This window comes from Podarcis tiliguerta, assembly GCF_965153285.1.
Source record: "Podarcis tiliguerta genome assembly, chromosome: 8".
NCBI classification, from domain to species: Eukaryota; Metazoa; Chordata; class Lepidosauria; order Squamata; family Lacertidae; genus Podarcis; species Podarcis tiliguerta.
In genome coordinates, this window is record NC_139541.1 from 1940909 (window position 1) to 1962957 (window position 22049).

General features: G+C 48.5%; 2 protein-coding genes across 3 annotated transcripts in view; both read left to right on the top strand.

The window, feature by feature from the left end:
* Positions 1-15212, top strand: part of SEMA4C (semaphorin 4C) — a 59541-nt gene extending 44329 nt beyond the window's left edge. For both annotated transcript variants that reach the window (XM_083456608.1, XM_083456607.1), the window contains exons 3-15: positions 1969-2117; positions 2752-2814; positions 4995-5093; positions 5218-5314; positions 5619-5735; positions 6329-6480; positions 6982-7157; positions 8445-8589; positions 8901-9096; positions 9919-10034; positions 10670-10827; positions 11314-11384; positions 12894-15212. In XM_083456608.1, coding sequence (XP_083312734.1) covers positions 1969-2117; positions 2752-2814; positions 4995-5093; positions 5218-5314; positions 5619-5735; positions 6329-6480; positions 6982-7157; positions 8445-8589; positions 8901-9096; positions 9919-10034; positions 10670-10827; positions 11314-11384; positions 12894-13735 — 2381 coding nt within the window. In that variant the 3' untranslated portion in view covers positions 13736-15212. The remainder of the gene's footprint in view (positions 1-1968; positions 2118-2751; positions 2815-4994; positions 5094-5217; positions 5315-5618; positions 5736-6328; positions 6481-6981; positions 7158-8444; positions 8590-8900; positions 9097-9918; positions 10035-10669; positions 10828-11313; positions 11385-12893) is intronic.
* The window catches only part of ANKRD39 (ankyrin repeat domain 39), a 320177-nt gene that overhangs the window by 278808 nt on the left and 19320 nt on the right, over positions 1-22049 (top strand). The gene's annotated exons all lie outside the window — the stretch shown is intronic.

Below are 22049 nucleotides of genomic sequence, written 5' to 3' on the forward strand. Positions count from 1 at the left end.
AGACAGTTCGGAAACTGGTGCAGAATTCACTGGTCAGGTTGCTCACTGGAGCAAGATGGTCTGAGCACGTTACACCAATCCTGGTCCCACTTCACTGGTCACCAATTAGTTTCCTGGCCCGGTACCTCAAGAACCACCTTTTTCCATATGAACCTACCCGGACCCTGAGATCATCTTCTGAGGCTCTTCTTTGCGTGCTTCCTCCTCGAGAGGTCCAGAGGGTGGCAACACGAGAACAGGGCCTTCTTCAGTGGCTCCCCGTCTGTGGAATGCTCTCTCCATGGGACGTTCGCCTGGCACCTTCATTATACACCTTTAGGCAACAGGTTCCTTTTTAACCAGGCCTTTGGTTAATCCGATTTACATCCTATGCCTCTTAAAATGTTTTTTTTTTGGGGGGGGGGGGACTATTGGGTTGTTGTTTTATATTTTTATTATGGTATTTTGTGGTTTTATATCTTGCTTTTATTCTGTGAACCGCCCTGAGACCCCCAGGGTATAGGGCAGTATATTAAACAAACAAACAAACTAAACAAATTATTATTATTAAGAAGGTTCAAGTCAGAGACAAAGGCCTTAATTGTAACTTTGCCACTGTGTGCACCATAAATTTAAAGCACTCTCCCCCCAAAAACAGGATAATGGAAACTGGAGTTTGCCCCAGGGTGGGGGGGGGGAGGTGGAAGACTTGCTTTAAATGTGTACTCAGCCAAAGAAGGCACCCAGCAGGCTTTTCTCTGGGAAAGGCATTCTAACAAACAGGCACCACCACCAAAAAGCTCCTGCCTCCTGTCACCATCACCCTTGCCTCCGATGGCAGGGGGACCCAGAAAGGTTTGTCTGGTGCAAATTCAGCAAATTGCCAGCTAAGTTATGCACAGAATAGACATATTGAAATTAATAACCCCAAGTTAGTGATGTCCATTAATTTCATGGGTCTACCCAGACACTAGCAGGGATCCAATGCAACAGTTTCTCTAGTGGATCACACATACCATTGTGTAACAAAGTTATAGAATTGTAGAGTTGGAAGGGACCCCTAGGGTCACCCACTCCACCTCCCCCCATGCAGGAATCCCAACTGGATTATGCATGATTATACAACTAGTTTCCAGCAACCGGCTTCTGCATTCTCTTGCATATTGCTAGCAGAACAAGTATCACGCCACAAGGCTCTGTCCTTGTGCTACATGGGATGTTACACTCTTGCGGATTCTTCCTCCAGAAAAGCCCACCTATATATGGGGGCAGCCCATAGATAGCCTATATGGTGCTGTAATGTTAGGGCCCACATGCTCAGAGGTGCCTCAAGGGGGCTTCCTGAGGGCTTGCGGCTCAGATTGGTTACTTCAGCATGGACAGGATCAAGACCTTCTTCGTGGTGGCCCTTGAACTGTGGAACTCCCACCTGTACAGACATTTAGGCCAGCACTGGAGACTTGCCTCTTCAGTGCTGCCTTTTAACTGAGATTTTCATTAGCTTGGGTGTGGCAGAGCAGCGTCTGAAAGTATTCTGCATTCTTGCTAATGAGTCTATTATATCTTTATATCTTCTATTGTGTGTTCCCTGCTTTGCGAGGGTGTTCCCTGAAAAGCCACTGGGACATATCTCTCTATCTGTCTGTCTACCTCTCTGTTAAGCACAAACAGGACCGGGATCTGCTGCCAGCAGAGAAGCAAGAATCCTGTTGTCCTCTTTTAACTTTTTAAAACCTTGTTCATGTTTAGTTTTTATTACATTGATAACCCACCTTCCCCCAAGGAGCTCAGGGTGGTATATATGCTTCACTCATTCCCCATTTCATATGACGACACTGCGAGGTAGGTTAGGCTGAGAGATGGCGCCTGGCCCAGAATCACCCAGGGGCCCTCGTGGGCCTGAGGGGGGATTTCCCTCCCAGACCCAAGCTCAGCACTCTCACCGCTGCACCACACTGACCCTTAACGTTGCCTGCTTTTCCCTTGCAGACCTGAGGGAAGTGACGAAGCGCTTCTCCAAGATGGGGGTGTTCAACTACACAACACTGACCCTGGCTGACCCCAAAGGGCTGCTTTACGTGGGGGCTCGAGAAGCCATTTTCGCCCTCCGCACCAACAACATGGAGCTTGAGGAAATGGTGAGTTGCAGATTGGGCTGTCTTGGGAGGTGCTACACAGATGCATTAATCACAGAGATGCCTGCCAAATCTGCCTTTCCCAACTGGGTGCCCTCTAGTTTTGGGGACTGCAACTCCCATCAGGCCCAGCACCATATGGCTGTGCTGGTTGGCACTGAGGGGAGCTGTAGTCTCATCAGGTTGGGACGGCTGTGCCACAGATCCATCTCGTTCTTTGACCCGTTTTCTAGCAGTGCTCAAGCTTCCAAGAATCCCCAAGATGGGCATTTGAAGGCCAAGAGTGCCTGCTGTGCCGCTCTTGCTTCCCAGCCGTGTTCAGCTATCAGGACTAGCAGCCGTTGGGTGTCCTTACATAGCAAGCTGCCTTGTAGAAAGCCAGGCCTCTTGCCCACCTTTTCTCTAAACTAGAAAACTGCAAATGCTGCAGCCTTTACTCCTAAGGAAGTTGCTCCACCCCCTTGATTGTTTTGGTCGCTCTTTTCCAACTCTATAACTCCCTTTTAAAATGCTTTTATCATGCTGTTTGTGGCTGTGATTGTGTGACTTTCCTATTTAGGCAACATAAACCACCCCAAGCCCTTGTGATAGGGTGGGCTTCATAGGATGCTTAAGAATACTTTCTACTTCTTTGCAGATCCATTGGGAGGCTCCAGCAGAGAAGAAAGCAGAATGTATTCAAAAGGGCAAAAGTAATCAGGTAAGACGGGACATGACCATAACTCAGCCTCCTCCAACCTGGTGCCCTGCAGCTGCTTTGTACTACAACTCCCATCAGCCCCAGGCAGGACAACTGTCCTACATGCCACTCAAATCTGAGCCAGTTCACATTTTCTTCACTGCAGACTTCTAGACAAGGGAACAGAGAGGTGTCTCCCATTGCTTTTTGGGGGGTTCTTTTCAAGAGCTGTCCTTAAGAAAACTGAGGATGGCGTCTGAGACCTGCACCCCGTGGGGATCCTCTTGCCCCATGGATCTCCCACAGAAGGATGGGCCTTTGTCCCTACCGCCAAACGTCTCTTGACAGCGGTGGGCAGGCAAGCGCAATATTGTCATGGCTTGTCAGGCACCTGCAGTGAGGAACTTGCTGCTCTCCCCATCTGGGAGAGTATTCAGAGAGGACCCACTTTGAAGCTGAGGGAGAGCGGCTTGTCCCTAAATGAGTTCATGGTGGAGGTGAGATTTGGATCAGGGATTTCCTGAGTCATAGCTCACTGTCCTGGCTATTATGCTACACCATCTTGGTATCAGTCTGTGCACGGGCCCTTTCCTGTGAGCCCCCAGGCACCCTGCAGAGAGTGTGGCTGCTTTATACTTCCCCTTTCCATTGCCCTGCCCCTGGGAACACTGGTCGGCTCTCGTCGGCTCAGCTTCTCGCCTTTCCTGCTAAGCAAGCAGACCAGGGCTCTCTGCGCATCAAATCTTCCCTGCCGACTTCTCTGACAAACGTGAATCCTCACTGAGCTGGGCTGGCTTTGGACCAGACAGGTCTGCATCTGGCAGTCAGCCTGTCTTCCTTGCTGACTAAGCAACAGGAGAGAGGGAGACCGAGGCTGCCAGCCTCTCCCCACTTAACCTGGGAGTAAGCCCCATTGAATTCAGGGTGACCTGCATCTGAGTAGTCACAGTTAAGACCACAGCTTTAGCAACCTCCCACCACTCTCTGTTGTCGCACTTGATTATGGATCATTGTTGATGGGGCTTCAATGTTGAGTCCCTTGGTAGGTTTTAAAACCTTTTTCTCAGTGATAAAATGTGGCCCGAATTAACCAGGCAGCTGAATTTCTAACTTACAGTAAAAGAAGATTTAAAAAAACAACAACCCACAACTCTAGGTGACAGGCACCCTCCATAGAAGAGAGGTGTTCCCTTTGGTGTGAGAGGGAGGCAGAGATGCCTTTTCCTAAGCAGGGTCTTCCTACTATTTATGCATAGGCTCCATATTAAAAAAAACAACCACACCGCCACCCTCCCTGGGGATCCATTTGTGTGTGGATATGAAAACAAATGCTGATGTGATCCAGCTAATTAATCATTTAATTAATTTCTTACGTGAAAAAAGGCAAGCAACAAGTGTCAGGAAAGTTACCACAGGGATTCATGGCTTTTTCATCTTTCAACATCTCTCCAGTGTGGGTCATCCTTTTCTGTCTTATCCTGAAAGGGTTTTCATGGCCGCTCTTGAATTTGCTGGCTTATTTGATACCAGGTTGCTGTATCTGTGTGCAGAATCATGCACATTATTTGCATATAATATACATAGATGCATGCTTTGGTTACATTTACAGTGGTACCTCTGGTTATGAACGCTTCAGGTTACGAGGTCCGCTAACCCAGAAGTAGCTGCTCCTGGTTGCGAACTTTGCCCCAGGATGTGAACGGAAATCACACAGCGGGAGGCCCCATTAGCGAAAGTGCACCTCAGGATAAGAACGGTTTCAGCTTAAGAACAGACCTCTGGAATGAATTAAGTTTGTAACCAGAGGTACCACTGTATTGTGCTTTTAACTGGTGTCATGGGTACACTGGTGGTTTTTGTGAAGGAGCTCTAACCTCTGATTGCTAAGTTTGGCTTCTGAGGAGCCTTGAGGACTGGAAACATGATTTTAAAGAAGAGCAAGATTCTCCAGATGCTGACTTTTGCGTGTCAGCAATGCAACCACAAAATGAAAACAACCCATACCCTCTGGGACAGGTCATTTGGCAGAGAATGAGGCTCTAAATCTCAGGGTTGTGGGTTTGAGCCCCACGATGAGCAAAAAATTCCTGCATTGCAGGGGGTTGGACTAGATGAATCTCGTGGTCCCTTCCAACTCTGCGATTGTATTCTGTGTTTGTGGCCGTTGGAGTCTCACTCAGGACCTGCTTTTTCCTCCTCAGACTGACTGCTTCAACTACATCCGTTTCCTGCAGAGTTACAACAGTTCCCACATGTATGCCTGTGGTACTTATGCCTTCCAGCCCAAGTGCGCCTACATTGTGAGTATGGCAGGGAGCAGCTTTTCTGTCCATGAATCGTGCTTGGACACGTGGGCTGAGTGCGCTGAAGGGGGGCCGCTGGCTCAGTCCCATCACCTCCCTCTCTTTCTTGGCCTCCTTGCAGAATCTGGCCACCTTCTCCTTGGACAGGCTCTCCTTTGAAGATGGAAGGGGGAAGTGCCCCTACGACCCCGACAAGGGGCACACGGGCCTCATTGTGGGTAAGTGGCACCCAGGGCTGCCTGCCTTCTTCAGCCCAAAGGGCAGGATGTCCCCCTGGGAGGCGCTCTTTCACAAAGCTCATTCAAATGGATTCTGCAGAAGGACTTTGGGGTGCAGTGGGGGGAAGAGCCAATTTCTGCAAAGCTTTTCTTGCCTGGTCGCCTGCAGGCAAGTTCTTGCTCTCCACAGGCACCCAGGCACGTAACAGCTGGCCGGCCTGCTCCCCGCCTGCTCCCCCTCAATGCAGCCTGGGCCTCAGGGCTCTTCAAGCCAGGTTAACCCCTTCTCTTCCACCCATTTTAGAGGAAGAGTTGTATTCGGCAACACTCTACAACTTTCTGGGCACGGAGCCTGTGATCCTGCGCAACCTGGGCCCCCAGTATTCTGTCAAGACTGAGCACCTGCCCACATGGCTCAATGGTGAGATGCGATGGGAAGCAGGAGGGTGGGTGGTTCTCCAGTTGGGCTCTCTGTGCGCATGAGTGCATCATGGCTCCTCCTCACAAATGCATGTTTTCCACGGTGGGTTCCAGGCAGAGGCTCACAAGTGTGGCAAATGCTGCTTGCCTTGGTTTACCTAGCTTGGAAAAGCCAGCACCCTCTGCTTCTGTACTCTGAATGTGGAATCTCGTCTGCACATAGCTCAATATTGTCTGTGCTAGGCATGGGGAGCCTGAAACCAACCGTTTCTAAAGCCCGTGTGGTGTAGTGGGTAAAACATTGGACTGAGATCTGGGAGAACAGAGTTCAAGGCCCCACTCAGGTGTAAAACTCACTGAGTTACCTTGGGCCGGTCACTGTCACTCAGGCTAACCCATCTCACAGGGCTGTTGTGAAGATTAAATGGGGAGAGAGGTCCTTGGATGAAAGGAGGGGTATAACTGTCATTGAAAGAAAGTAGGCCAGGATTATATCTGCGCAGGTGTGTTTGGTGGGGGCTTAGAGGGGATCGGGAAGGATGTGTTTGGTTTCAGGACTGGCCGTTCATCTCGCTTCCTTTCCTCCCTTTGTAGAACCCCACTTTGTGGGCTCGGCCTTCGTCCGGGAGAGCAAAGGCAGCGACAGAGGGGATGACGACAAGGTCTATTTCTTCTTCAGCGAGCGGGCGGTGGAGTACGACTGTGACATAGACCAAGTTGTGGCCCGGGTAGCCAGAGTCTGCAAGGTAGGCGGCACTGACAGAGGCGATGGAGAGTTATGGCAGGCTCCAGCCACCTCAGAAGACTCCAGCTGGGTCAGAGCCCAAGGCTTGTCTAGTCCAGCAGCCCAAATCAGAGTTAAAAGAAGGATGTATTTTAAAAACCCTGCAGAATTCTTTTATTGCAATGAAACAATTCTCCTATATACAGACACTCCAGTAATAAGTCCTTAATAGGACTTATTCTGATGCAGTATATTTCACCCTCTGGCCAACAACACAGAGGTCTTCATCAGTGACCTGATGTAGCATCAAAGGAATGAAATGTGAGAAATCTAAAGAATAAAAAACTTTAACAAGTCAGCATTTCTAGAATAAAAAACAAACATGCACAAAACAGCAAGAAGCTGATTCTCATACTTTACTTTTACCTCACTTCTTCCTCTCCAGCTCTTAAAATTTTGCCTGTAAGCTCCATGAGACAGGGACCTCTCACCCCCCCCTTAAATGTTAATTATCTCTGTACAGGGGGACGTGGGTGGTGCCCGGACTTTGCAGAAGAGGTGGACGACGTTCCTGAAGGCACGGCTGTTGTGCTCTATTCCGGAGCAACAGCTGCATTTCAATCGGATCCAGGGAACGTACACTCTGAGTGGGGATCATTGGTCTGAAACTAGCTTTTTCGGAGTCTTCCAAGCACGCTGGTAAGGCAGCAAAGAACTGCTTTCAGATTTGTCCTGTGGGGCTGATGGTCCTCTGCTCTGCAAAGGCTGAGTGGGTGGGTGGCAGGGCTGCAGGAGTGTAAAAATGTCACAAGGTACAAGGGTGAGAACAGAATTCAGCTTCCTGAGAATCTCTGCTTTCACCTTTTTTTTTTTTCTTAACAAGCAAGCATCTTGTCCTAAGGCCAGAAACAATATTTGTTAGGTATTGATAGATGACTACATTGATAGATGATACAACTGAATTATTTTCAAAAACCCAGTTTTTGAAAATGACATTCAGTGAAATTTCCTTAAAACAATATAAAAAGAAATCTATATATTAGAAGTAAAACCATATCCTTTAAAGCATGTGGTCCGTGCCTATAGAAATCTTGGGAATAGGAGGGGTGATCAGACAAGATTTCCAGGGGAGGCGGGTACAACTTCAGTGTGTTATAGGTCTCTTTTGGGCACTCATTTGCCCACAGGACCTGTGCTGGTCACGGAACATGGGGGAAAGAGCAGCATAAATTGCCTAAATTAATCTACATGATTTATGTTGGATTTTGTTCCTGGTGTGCCCCCCCCCCCAAGACTTCCTTCCAATGCCAAAAGGAAAGATGTGGGGTTGGGTAGAGTTAGAAAGGCTGCCATCCTGATAGTTGGATAGCACAGTCAATGAAATGGGAATAATTGCTGGAGTCCTGTTCTTTCCCTCAGCCTGTCCTGATATAACAGCAATAAAAACTTTCCAACCTTGATATCCGAAAGGGGAGGTTGAAATAGTTGATCTTGAATTATTGTTCAATTTACTGGCTGCTGGTAGAATCTGTAAAGCAAAGGGTGGGGTGGGGGGGGGGATGGCACAAATTCTCCACAATCACCTACTGGTTAAGCAAAATATACATGGCTGATTCGTTTTTCTAACTTGTTTTTCTGGAAGCTGTTCAAGAAAATAAATATGTTCTTTGAAAAATGGTCTTTGTTTATTTGGGGAATAACAAATTTCAAGATAAAAAGCAAGCCTAGTGTATGGTTGTTTTTCTGTGTTGTCATATCAGTTTAGGATTTAATTATGGCAATCATATCAAACATATATGTAGTTTTCATTAGAACATATTTTCTTTTATTTGTAAATATTTCTAGTTCGTTACCATTTTTTTGTTTGCAACTTCTTATGGTTTTTTTGGGGGGGGGGCGAGTAACTATTTAAAATAAAATCTTCCCAATCTTGGTTGCTCTCTATCGCTAAACTTATTTCTGCCTCCCTCCCTTCCTTTCCTGCAGGGGAGATGTGGATGTTTCTGCCGTCTGTCAATACCAGATTCAAGAGGTGCAGAAAGTGTTTGACGGTCCCTACAAGGAGTACAGCGAGGTCGCTCAGAAGTGGGTTCGGTACTCGGACCAAGTGCCCAGCCCTCGTCCTGGAGCAGTAAGTACTTCCCAAGTGCCTTCTTATTTAGCCACGAGGAAAGTGTGCTCTGCACACCCGGAGCAGCCAATATGGTGCTCTGCAGCTGTTGCTGAACTGCAACTCCCCTCCTGATTGGGCTGCTTGGGGCTGCTTGGAGCTGGAAGGCAACTCCTTCTGTACGCCCTCAGAAGCACTCTTCTTCATGACTGCTTTGCATCCATCACGGCTGGGCCTTGTCAAATTAGAATCATTTTTGCAGAGCCAAGGCTTAATCTGTGTGAAAGCATTTTCAGCTCTGACCGAAGCCCTGCATCTTCCCTTCCTTTCAGTGCATCACCAACTCCCTGGAGCTGCCTGACAACACGCTCAACTTTGCAAAGAAGCACCCCTTGATGGATAAGGTGGTCCCTCCCCAAGGCAACCGGCCTTTGCTGGTCAAGAAGGAGGCCAACTTCACCCAGCTGGTGGTGGAACGGGTTCATGGCTTGGATGGCAAACCGTATGAATTGCTCTACATTGGCACAGGTATGGGATTCTAAGGCCCAGAGCACTCTTTGCATGCAGAAGGTACCAGTTTAACCTCTGGCGCATCAAACAAAAGGGTCTTGGTTAGTGAAGGATGGCAAAGCTTCTCTGCAGGAGGTCTTGGAGTGTTGCTGCCTGCCGGAGTAGACCAGGGATAGGGAACCTGTGGCCCTCAAGATGGTGGACTACCAACTCTCATGCCCCCCCCCCCCACCAAGGACCTTGGCTGAGGCTGTTGGGAGTTGGAGTCCAGCCACATCTGGAAAACCACAGGCTCCCCATCCCTGGTGTACTTGCTTCACAAACTGAAACTCCACTGCCAGGCAGAGAAGATTGTGTAGGGGGTTTTGGCTTTGTATGTCCAGTTGCAGCACTTCTGCGGATAGACTGAATTAGCGCTGCAACCTGCTCCTGGGTTTGGGGGATGGAAATGCCACATGAGCCCCGCTCTTGAGTCAGATGAGAACAACGTAATTTCAGTTTTGATGCTGGGGAGGTTCTTGGAAGGAGTGGCCTGAGGAAGGACTGTAGCTTAATGGTAGGCACCTGCCTTGCATGTAGAAGGTCCCAAGATCAACCCTGACATCTCCAGGAAGGCCTGGGAAAGATTCCTGACCTGGAATCCCGGAGAGCTGCTGACCGGCAGTGTCAGCTAGGTGGACCTAATGGCCAGACTCAAGGCAGCTTCCTAGGTTCCTATGATATGGTAACTGGCAGAAACAGTGGTCCCTAGGGCAGCTCTGTTCTGGAGGCGGGTGACCCAGAGAGCGCCTTCCTGTGATGCTTCATTGCCATGACCTCCCTCTCTTGAATTTTCTGAAGATAATGGCTGGCTGCACAAGGCCGTGGTCTTGCCATCGGGTGTCCATCTGATTGAAGAGCTGCAGATCTTTGAGCATGCCCAGCCTGTCAAGAGCCTAGTGTTGTCCTTGCAGAAGGTAAGAAATGTCCCTGCATGGGCTGGGGTTGGAAACACGGGGGGCGTGACAGCAGGCAACAGTCCTTTCCTTGTGGAGTCACAAGGCATGTCCCCGATCGCACCCCATAAGGGGCAGGGCTGATGTGCAGGCCCACCCAAAAAGCCTTGCTCAAAACAGATTCTACAAGTTAAGACCACTTGCTTTTGCTTTGGCTAATTCTACTTTCAGGATTCAGACATCAAAGGGTTAGTGAGTGGGGCTTTTTGATGAGGGATTGGTGGAATTGTAGTGTTTTGGAGGTGAGAGAATAGTGGGACATGCTGGTCAGGAGATGAGAGCAGTGCAGCCAACTGAGCACTACAGGATTGGGGTCAGCCACTTTGTGGTTTGCTAAGATTTCATCAGAAACTGCCTGCATGGTTCTGTGCAACCATGAGGACTAGAAACCTGGACAAATGTATGTAAACTTAGATCCACAACATCCCACATTTGGCAGGAGATGTTTGTCCCTCTGCAGCAAGAGCATGCAATAGAGCAACCCAGGGAATGAGGCAGCGCTGACTTTTTCAGTGGTATCTGAAGATTAAGGTGGGAGCAAAGTGGTCTGACTCTAGATGCTGCTCCAGTACTGATATCCTTCCCTCTCACCCCAGAGGGTGCTGTTTGTTGGCTCCAACTCCCAAGTTATCCAGCTTCCTGTGGCCGACTGCAGCAAGTATCACAGCTGTTCTGACTGCATCCTCGCTAAGGACCCGTACTGTGCCTGGACGTGGAATGGGAGTCGCTGTGTTCGCATAGATGCCTATGATGGGTAAGAGGCACATCAGTGCATCTTGGAAAGTGGCAAAAGAGGGAGTGAAAAGGAAGGGAAATGCGGAGAGTAGTTGTCTATTTGTGTACGCCCTGAGACATCAACTCTCAGGAATCTTGTTCAGCTACTCTTCTGTGTCCAGACCTTTGCTGAATGCTCTTACGTAGCTTCCCCACCTCCTTGTAACCACCAGGCCTAGAAACTTCTGCACTTTCTGAGGGTCAGAACTCTGTGCCTGCACAAAAAGAACTTACAGGCATGCAGAATACACTCAGCTCTGGTTTTATGGTCCTGTTGCCTTTTATTTAAATAATTTATATCCTGTTTTTCACGCATGTCTCAAAGTGGCTTACAAAAAAATAAATAAAACAGACAACATACAAATTTTAAAACAAAGGTGACCACCAGCTTTTCCTTGGTATTGTGGTGCTGTTCCTTAGCTTTGTTCCCTCTGTCTTCTGATGAACTGGCTTTTGGCTCTTTTAGGACCTCGCTGCTGTTCCAGGACTTGGGAGTAGAGCCTGGGATTTGCAGCCCCCTGCGCACGTCAAAATCAGGTCAGTCCTCCTCTGCAATTTTCAGGCAGTGTTGTGTTGTGGTTACTCTGTGGACTCCTCGTATATATGCTTTGTGGGACTTGTGGTTTCAGCATTGTGGTCCTTCAGTGACAAAACAAGCTTAACTAGGGTGATTGTGTATTTCAAATGCTCAGTTGCGACTCCAAAGCTAGCATCTTCATAGGAAATGCCACAAAATCGAGTTTTACTCATCCCTCATGCCAAGTGAAGGAAACACTCCAGCTTTCACCAGTAACTCTGGAGCAATGTCCTCAGTTGTCTCCACACCACACACCTCCTTTTTATCCTCACAGCAACCCTGTGAGGTAGGTTGGGCTAAGCAAAAGCGGCAGGCCTAGGGTCACCCAGGGAGCTTCATAGCCAAGTGAGGAATTTGTCCCTGGGCCCTCCCTGGTGTGCTGCATCATACAACCAACGGACTCTCACAGGCTGCGCCTGGATGGACTCTCACTGCAAGGAGATTTGGTTGCTTGTCTGAGGGCAGCCCTGGGACTTGTGGCTGGACCATGAAAAGGAGGAGGCATAATTGCCTCTTGATCAAAACTCACATGACATTGAGTCCTCCGTCTGCAAATCCTTCTAGAAATGGTGGTGGGAGCCTGTGGGCACATAATTTGAAGCACAAGAGAACAGAATTAGGCAAGAGGCTGCCTGATCAGAATGTCTATACTAGGTCACTTTCACACAGTACATTTAAAGTGCTGTGATATCACATTTTTGCTAGATTAGTTCTATGTTTCTTTTTTGCTACTGGAATTCGTTAAACGGGTTGGTTATTGTTATTTATTTTATTTATTGCTTTGAATATAGCTCAAGTCAGTAGAGCATGAGACACTTAATCTCAGGGTCTTGGGTTCGAGCCCCACGTTGGGCAAAAAGGTTCCTGCATTGTGGGGGGTTAATTCCCCTTGTGGTCCCTTCAGCTCTGCGGTTCTATGATCCTGGGACACTATACTGAGTAGGGCTGCCATTCACCCAGAATTTCCCAGACATAGCTGGGATTCGTCTGCCAGAAATAGCATCTGGGCAGAATTACTGAAATTCAGCCAAAATGTCCGGGAAACCCCAGGCACAGAGCAACCCATGTTGGAAGTGTTGATGTTTTGGCAAATTTCATTTTAAAAAACCTCAAAAGCCTTTTTTTAAAAAGCTCAACAACTTTGCTATTTTTGCTTTTTGTAATATGGCAACCCTAATATTGAGGTTTGTCAGGGATTATGTGTTTCTTTGGACAAACAGGTGGGATAGACATTTTTAAAATGTGTGCCACTCTTTTGGTTCCTGGGAGGGACTTACAGGATACAAATGCAATATACAAAGACTCTGCTGTTTTTTCATTTCTGCTTGTGGGATCCCAGGGTGCTTTTGCTTTGGAAGCAAGAAAATCCTGTGTTTCGTAGACGGCAAGGAGCCCTGTCTGTTGGCAGAAGAATAGCTAGGCGTGATGTCCTCCCCGTCTCTTGTTCACCCTCTCCCTTCTCTCTGCAGGAACCAAAGTAATTCCCAAGAACATCACGGTGATGGTGGGCACAGACCTGGTCCTGCCTTGCCGCCCAACCTCCAACCTGGCCCAGGCTCGCTGGACCTTCAATGGGCAGGAGTTGCCTGAGGAGCGGGACTCGGTCCTGTACGATGCCCACCTCAAGGCGCTGATCATCTTGGGCACCAGCCTGAAGCACAGCGGGCTGTACAGGTGTGTCCAGCTGGAGGAACGCAACGAGCTGATGTCCGAGAGCTACGTGGTCACCGTGGTCTCTGGCCCGGCCATGTCTCTGGAAGCGCGAGCCCCTCTGGAGAACCTGGGCCTGGTGTGGATGGTTGTGATCGCTCTGGCCGCCGTGTGCTTGGTGCTTCTGTTGGTGGTGCTGTCCCTGCGACGCAGGCTCAAGGAGGAGCTGGAGAAGGGCTCCAAGGCCATCGAGAGCACCTTGGTCTACCCCATTGAGCTGCCCAAGGAGGCGAAGAGCCCCACCTTCATTCCCAGCACCACCTCGGACTCGGACGAGAAGCTGTGGGACCCAGCCAGCTACTACTACTCTGACGGGTCCCTGAAGATCGTCCCCGGCCATGCCGTGTGCCAGAACGGAGGCACCACGCCCTCTCCCACCACCAACGGCATCCCCGGGCAGCCCCTGCAGTCTCCCCCGCTCCACTCGCCCAACCGCATCAACCTGGGCAACATCCGCGGCTCTTCCTCCAACGGCTACATCCGCCTCAACCTGGGCGCCGAGGAGCGGCCGGACTACAGCGACCTGGCGGAGGAGCTGCGCCGGAAGCTCAAGCAGAGGCAAGCGCTGCCTGACTCAAACCCCGAGGAGTCGTCCGTATGAGCGTGGACTGGGCCTGTGTATTATCACTCAACTACCTCATAAACTAGGCTGGGATCACTGCCCCTGGCTGGTTCTACTTCTTTTTTTAAGAAAAGAAAATCCTATTTAAATACTTCCTTCAGACACTTCGGCCCCCAGTTTTTATACACTGCCAAGCCCCCATCACAGGCTGCTCCTGCCTCATTCAGTGTTTCCAGCCGTGCTTCCTTCTGAGAAATCCCCAGGACTTTGTGGGAGGCGTGTTCAACTCTTCCTTTGCCTTGGAATGGTGAGCCTGAACCTCACTGGAGACTTAACCATTGGACTGGCAGACCCAGTAATTCAGGCCTGCCCACCCCCCACCCCCACCCCAAAACGGCTTTGTGGCTGATGGCAGAGTGGACAGCAAACGGCAGGGCAGAGTCTCGTTCCCAGTACACAGCTGCTGTTGGGTCCATGCTGTTCTGTTTGCCACTTCCCTCTGCTGTGCCGAGCAGGAAACAACCGGCCAGATGCAATAGTTGGGCCAGGGTAGCTGAGCGTGTGTGCCCCCCACCCATGCCTCTGAAGGAAACACTGAGGATTAACATGAAGATGCATAAATCCCGCCCCCCAGGGAGTAATGCCACAAAGGGGCCTGCATGTGTGGGGCTGGGCCTCTTCAAGCTTAGATGTCTTGGTGAGAGCGAAAAGGGGTTGGGAAGGTGGCGCAGGGAAGAATGTGAGTTCCGGGGAAGACTTGCAGTAACTGAGCTGGAGACTGCTTTGCCTGGAAAAGACCCACCTTTTGTCAAGGGTGGCACCACCAGGGAAGGTGCGCAGAATCTGGGTTTGCCCAAGGGATTGTGGTGAGGTCAAGGCAGAACGTTTTGAGTGGCAATCTCCCATCCTGCTAAAGCCTTTCAGGTTTATGTTCAATTCAGCGGGGCTTGTGCAGGAGATCTCCCCAGTAAATCACACCCTTCCCAGTCTGATTGGCGCCCTCCCCAGATCTGCCACCTGTGGTGACCACCTTTACTTACCCCGTGGTAAGACTTGCTTCTGGAGGAAGAGAGAACCGTGTGTGTGTGTGAGAGAGAGAGAGAGAGAGAGAGAGAGAGATGCTCTTCCTTCAAAGCAATCGACTGCTGTGACTAAACTGAGCTTCCTCCCTTCATTTTGGGGGAATGAGGAGCATGCAGTGTAGATACCCCACCCCCTGGCTGTATCCCTGCCTGGTAACCAAGCCCTCAACACAGCCAGACCCTTCCCCTAATCCTGCATGCCTCACACCACTGCCAGCAGCTGACTTCACCCCCTCCTCTCTTTTTACCCTTTTTTAATCCAAGAAAAACCCCATGTAAATAATAAGAGGGGCCTCTTGATAACAAGGGTCTCTTGCTCGCCCTGCCCACCTCCCCCAGGCAATTCGTGTAATTTATTTGTTACTGAAATATATTTATTTGATGTAAATATCTGAATATTTTTATATTAATAATAAAATGGAGAATAAGAATAACATGATGAGTACCGTGTTCATCGGGGCGTGGGGGTTTCTCTTCCATTGCAGAACATGCCTTCTCAGGCGGAGAGTGTGCATTATAGGTTATTAATAAGAATTGACGGCAGTAATAATATTGTTAAAACCTCATTGGGTGTGCACTGCATTTTGCAGAACAGAAGAGGTCCTCAGAAAAGGTGAATGTGGTGTGTATCCAGGACCAGCCCTACTCAAGAGTAGACCCACGGACATTAAATGGCATGGCTAACTTAGTGTTTTCATTGGCTCTCTGCGTTGCATTTGGAAGAGAAGAGAGCGAGGCCAAGGCGTCCTCTTGGGAGGAAGGCTGAATAAGGGCCATATATCAGGATATGGTGGTGGGTGGTTTCGGATTGTCTCTTCTCGAAAACGAAGCCCTGACAAATTGCTGTGTGATTAGGCTAACCTTTGCCAAACTCCAGACATTTTTGACAACACCCCAGTGTATCTCTTGCAATGAAGAGACCTGTAGTTCAAAACATCTCGAGGGCGCTTGGTTGGTGAAAGTTGGTTTTCTGCAATTTTTTTATTCCTGGCTATGATGCATCTCAGATGATGAATTGCCCAAGACAGGACAAACTCTTCTTTTTCTGCCCTGTGGAGGCCACTCCTCGATATCTCGCTGTCCTTTCGTTAGCTTTCCCGTCAACTGGGCCTCTTTCCCTGCGATCTTCGGGGCCGGCCCTTGTGACAGCCTGCCAGTCTTTTCCCTTTCGCTTGTGAGCTCATGGAAAAAGAACAGCAGGGCTATAAAAGGGCATTTCTCTCTTCCCAGCACTCCAGAGGGCCGAGCAGGGAGGAGAGGGGTGGGGTGGGAGAGCCTGGTTCTCCCTGCTAGGGGAGGAAAGAAGCAGAACTCCCAGGAAGCCGCTCTCTGGGCTCTGTTGTCACAACTGCCAGTTTAATGCCTTCCCTGCTCCTGTTGATTTGAACAGGCATTTATAAATATATTAAGGATGGAAGTAATGGTGTGTGTTGCAACAGATTTCTCCTCCCCCACGTCTCCTGCCTTGATTCCCTTCAAGCTTCCAGTCTGGGAAAATAATCCATAGTTTTCCCCTGCTACACATGAGACGCAGATCAGGCAATCAGCTAACAATAACCTTGCAATGAAGAAATGAAATTGGGTGTTTAAAAAGGATTTGCAAGGAAGCTTCTGGAGTGGAACGTGGAATCTCAAGATATCTGTGCATCCCCAGCTTGTGACCTATTTTGGCATCTCAGCATTCAGCTCCTTATTTTCATAGCACTTACAACTTCTTTGCCAAGAGTAAGGCAAAGTGTTTTTGTGTGTATCAATTAACATGGTGCTTCAGCAAAAAATAGACTGCTCTCCACCACCAAAAGAACTTAAAATCTACATTTTGACAGAGGGGGAAATGCGGAGAGAAGGGAGGGGAGGGGAGGGAGGGATCTCTGTGAGCAATGAAGTTAAACCTACATAGGCTTTGCTAGAATTGGCAATGAAGATAAAGTCAAAGGCTTTGTATCCTTGCAACACCCCTGTAATGAAGGTCTGTATTACTGTCAAGTTGTGGAGGATGAGGCACAATCGCTGCTTGGCTCAGACCACAATAGCGAGTTCATAGCAGAGGCCAACCCTAGGACACAAAGTGCAACTGTCTAAATGAATCAAGGCACGCTACCCGTAGAGCCATTAGGTCCAGAATCAAAAATTTGCTATCTGTACCACAGGGCAGTGTGGATTCCTGGCAGTAACCAAACCTGTGTTGCATTTGGCATCCTTGCTTTCTAATCCAGCACTGGCCGATGCCCGTTGGCACTGGCGGGATGGACAGCAGGGAAGCCTATGACAGGTGGCTCCAGAGCCACCCTATCCATCCTCCCAAGAACTCCGGGAGCTGTAGTTTGCTAAGGGTGCTGAGAGTTGTTAGGAGACCCCTGTTCCCCTCTGGGAGTTGCAGAGTGGTTTACAACCAATCCCTCTTCACAGAGAACTCTGGGAGGGAAGTGGGGGACTCCTAACAACTCTCAGCACCCTTAATAAACTACAGCTCCCAGAATCCTTTGGGGAAAGCCATGCCTGTTTCATGGGCTTTAAATGGAGGGTGTGAATGAGGCCGAAGAAGGCAGGCAGGTGTCAGCTGGCTGAGGACGGGCAGGGGGGTGGAGCAATGCCTCATTTGCCATAGCAGATCAGCCTTCATTGTGGCTAGCCAGGTCACTTCCCCAGGATGGAATAAGCAGGTTACTTGCTTCCCTTTTTGTTTATTGAGATTTTAAAAATGATTTGTGGGGGGGAAACCCCTAAGGTGAGAATCATTCATGGGCAGATGCAACTGGGAGTGTGCAATGACTGAACGGATCGTAAACTCTTTGTGGCAAGGATGTGGCTCTTGCTTATGTTAGTACTGTATGGGGCAAGGCTGGGTTAATTCCTTAGTTTTTCACCGTTTCATCTTAAACTTTTGCACTGTGCTCTCTTTTCCGCACCTTGACAAAAGAGCCGGACTCTGTGGCTCCATCACAGAGCTGTTCTGGGCTCCTCCTCCTGACTCAGCCCCACTCCCATCCAGCTCTCATTTTTCTTATTTCAAGACCTGGCAACTCTCTAAAAGCACACTCAGGTGCTGAGTGCTGATGGCGTTGTACTCAAAATAGAGCCCTTTAGAAAGAAGAGAGAGATAACAGCATCCTTGGGAGAAACCTAAAGTTCAAAAGAAACAAAAACACAGAATCATAAAATTGTTGAGTTAGAAGAATTCCAAAGGTCATCTAGTCCAACCCTCTGCAATGCAGGAATCACAGCTAAAGGATCACTGACAGACGGCCATCCAGTCTCCATTTAGAAACCTCCAGTGAAGGAGAGTCCACCTCCTTCCGAGATAGTCCACTGTCAAACATATTTTACCATCAGAAAGTTCAACCAGCTCAGCACCACAGAATGTTGAACGTCAGCTGGAAAAGAAAAGCAGAGGGCTGGGTGGGGTCAGATAGAGTTTCCTGGTAGAGAGCAAGGCTGGCTGGCTGAATCCCTGAACAGGAACCCTCCTATTAGGAGGTCAGGGTACACTGCAACACTTTGTTGCAGGTCTCGCTTAACAGATAAATACTAACCATATGTCTTCTAAGATTCACTTGTGTATGAAGTAATAATAGAGGCAGCCCCAATAGAAATGGCAGGAAAAGGTCCAGATAAGAACTGTCACAGTGTGACATTGGAATGGGTTTGGAGATGTGTGTTTTTTATAGGGTTTGAACTCTTGAAACAGATGCATAAAAGAGGCCCCATCCGTCTATATATGTCTGCAGGCAAAGGATGGGAAATGGGTGATGCTCAGTTGACTCTCCCCAGTCTGCACTTTGGCAGAGAGTCTTTTCCCATGGCCTGAGGTTGCCTTGATAGTTCCTGTGTTATGCCCATCCTGTCCACTTAAAAAGAAACAGCTGGATTTCAGGCAGGAGCATGAAGCAAATTTGGAAAGAGAGCAGTGCACTTTGGGGTCACGTGGCTCCCTCTTTCGAGAACTGAAGACCAATCTGGTCCCCTCCAGAGGTTTTGGGGCACTCATGGGTGCCAGTGGTGTTGAGGAGGGCTAGTGACTATTCTTGGCAGGGGATGTGATAGGCCTGAGGACTGCAGGGCTTCCCAATCCCACCCCCACCCCACCCTGAAAGGAAAACAAGAACAACAACTGGCAGAGGGAACAGAGACAGCATCCTCTCAGCAGTGTCTTCAGCTGAGCAAGAAAAAGAACGCAGGCCTCATTCTGGCTCCCAAGCACACGCACCACATTCCCCCATTAGGATTGGAGCACAGATGGCTTCCCCTTGCCTGCTTTTGGGCTGACACACAACTCCCTTGCCATCTTCTAAATACATCCCGCCAGTAAAGACTGGGCTAAAACTGTTTTGCCCTACATGCTCCTCTTTTTATGGGCGTGAAAGATGGGAGATGTCTCTGCGTGTGCCAAAGCTGTGGGCTGCAGACCAGGATGAGATTATCTACGTATTCTGTCTGTACACCCCCCCCCCCTATTTTTAATTGTAATATGTCAGATGTCTTCCCAGGATGAACTAGAGAGGTACTGAACTGACTCAACAGAGCATTTCGCAGCTGCTTCACGCACACTGAAACTAGTTGATTTGTTTCATCTATATTCTGAGAGAGAGGTGAAATTCCGTTAGGTGGGAATCATCGTTTCCACCCACCATTTTGCTTCCCACAAAAACGCCTGTCCCGAGGAGCTTTTTCGATTGGGGGGAATTCAAAATGGCTGGCACCATGAGAAAAAAATGGCTGCCACTTAGTCAGCAGCAGCAGAATATTGAGAGAAACTTACACTTTCTTTTACACAGTGGGCAGATTGTTCCCCCAGCAACTCATTTTATTCAAGAGCTGCACTACAGTTAAATACTTCCCTCCAAAAGGACAATGACTCAAGCTAGCTTATTAAAAGTATAAAGTCACAGTGTGCCGTTTCATGAAATCCTATTTTTAAACTTGAACTGCAAGGAAAAAACATTTTTTACATGTGGGTTTCTTTTTTCCTTATGTTGAATAAGACTGTCTTGCGAAAAAACCAAACAAACAAACAAATACAATTTATTCAAAAGCAGATACAAACATTTTTGGGAGAGGGAAGGGGCGGAACCAGAGATTGCAGGGAATCCTATGCAAAAATCAGAAACAAACCCCATTGAGCTCAGTAGTTTACTCCCAACTAAATGTGCTGAAGAATCAGCTATATCATTCAGAGAAATGCGTTTTTGGAAGGGGCCATTTCACAAAGGCATTTCTCCGCAAATTGCTGGGACAATTTTGTACTTTTTTGGCCCAATGTCTGCTTCTCCCCAGCCCTGGCATGAGCAGCAGCACAGACTCTGCCAGAGCCGTGTTTTTAGGCCCCTCAGCTGCAGGCACCCATTCCTTGGTGCCAGGCGGGAGTGAGAAGCTGAGGCAAAGGAATGGCTCCTCAGAGCTGGTCTTGCTGATAACAGCAGCGGAGTTAGGATCCCCTCGCCTTCACAGTGCACAAAGCAAATGGCCGTATGGAAAGGGAATATGCAGACTGTTTAAAAAGCCTTTGAGCTTTGATTTTGTTCCAAATACGACCAGTGGCTTGTATTGATGAACCAGCCTTTTCTGGCTCTTTACAGCAGCCTTGGGCAGCCTGGTGCCCTCCAGATGTTCTGGACTACAACTCCCATCAGCCCCAGCCAGCTGGAGTGGTAGTTCAAAACATCTGGAGGGCACCAGGCTGCCCAAGCCTGTGAAGTCGATTCTGTGCAGCCAGGAAACGACCCCTTTACCGGCCTTCGCCTCTTCCTTGCAGAATGAGCCGTGTCGCCGCTCAGCAGGGGGCCGTGGAAGATTCGCTCTGGGCGGAGGACGGAGGCCGCCTGCAGATGAAGCAGCCTGCATCAGAAATAGCCCTGTAGATGCAAACAAAGGCGAGAGGGGCTGGGAAAAGCACTGATTTGGCCTTCTTCCTAGCCTTTCCCACAAGCTGCAGGGACAGACCGGTGCTGGAGTGATGGCTGAGAGATCGCTCTGGCCCCGTCCTCTCCAAAGTTGAACTTGGCCACCCTCCAGATGATTAATCTTAACTGAATGGCCGTGAGGGAACAGGGGGAGAAAGAATCCACGCCACCACACCAAACTGTCCAGCCCCAGCATGAGAATGTAAGGCTTAAGAAATGTGGAGAACTGGCAGTTCCTAGGTCTAAGGCAGGAGGGACAGCGAGGTATTTTCAGATAGCGGCTGCTGTGCTTTGAGAAAATGGGGGCAACAGACTCCCGAACCCTAGAAACCGAAATAGTATGTTCCCACACCAGCTTCTTCCTCTGCTCTTCAGTCTCTTCCACATTAGGGCCCTCTAGTTTAGTGATACTGAGACTTTTGTTTTATTTTCCCTTTTTTTGCAACTAGCTGGAAGCAGGTCAGCCTCTGGGACTCCATGTGGCAGTTTATTTGTGTTTCTTTTAGAATGCACGTTTATTAAGCATCCACCCTGATCTGTTTGCACAAAGTGAAGCTAGATGATATCAGCTCTGCTTGTGCATTTATTCTGATTTGTTTGCAGGGAGATGATACTGCATTGCGTCAGGCATGTGTTTTCCCATCGCTTTCCTTATTGCAAAAAGTCAGATATTTTGGGAAATGGGTTTATTGTGAAAGAGCTCCAGAACAGCTTTAATTGTGCAGCCGTCATTTTCTAGTGTGTGAGCCTGCTTCCACGCAGACTGGAAGGTCCCATAGAGCTCTAATTCCTGTTACAATCCCACAACACAACTGTCCCCACAGCTAAAGTGGGTGCCGCCTTATTACACCAGCCATTTCACTCGAGGGCCCTCCCCCCCAAAGTTGAATATTTGCATATTCATGTTGTTGTTGTAGTTGTTGTTGTTACTATTACTACTAGGAGTGGTGGTGGTGGTGCACAACAGCTAAAATGAAAATATAAAGGGAAGAAGAGAGAAAGGAAATGGGCAAAAGTTAGCTGTCCAAATCCACGGAGGAAGGGATCAGTTGCAGGAGACATAATGGCAGCAGTGGTTTCAATCTTTGTGACTTTAGCACAAAACCAAAAATGTCCATTCTTAGGTTGGCTAGTAATAACAATTGGAAATAATTGTTTTATTTTAATCCTTAAAAAAAAAAAAAAATTAAATCTATTTTAATATTTATAAATTGCTCTTCTGGACAAAGGTGAAGCATAACATAAAACCTAAAACCACAGTAATGCGATGTATTAAAATTTCAAAATGAAAATCAAAACAACTCAACCCCACACTTGAAAACAACAACACATTAAAATACTGTTCAGTCAGTAGTAAACAAGCCCCAAATT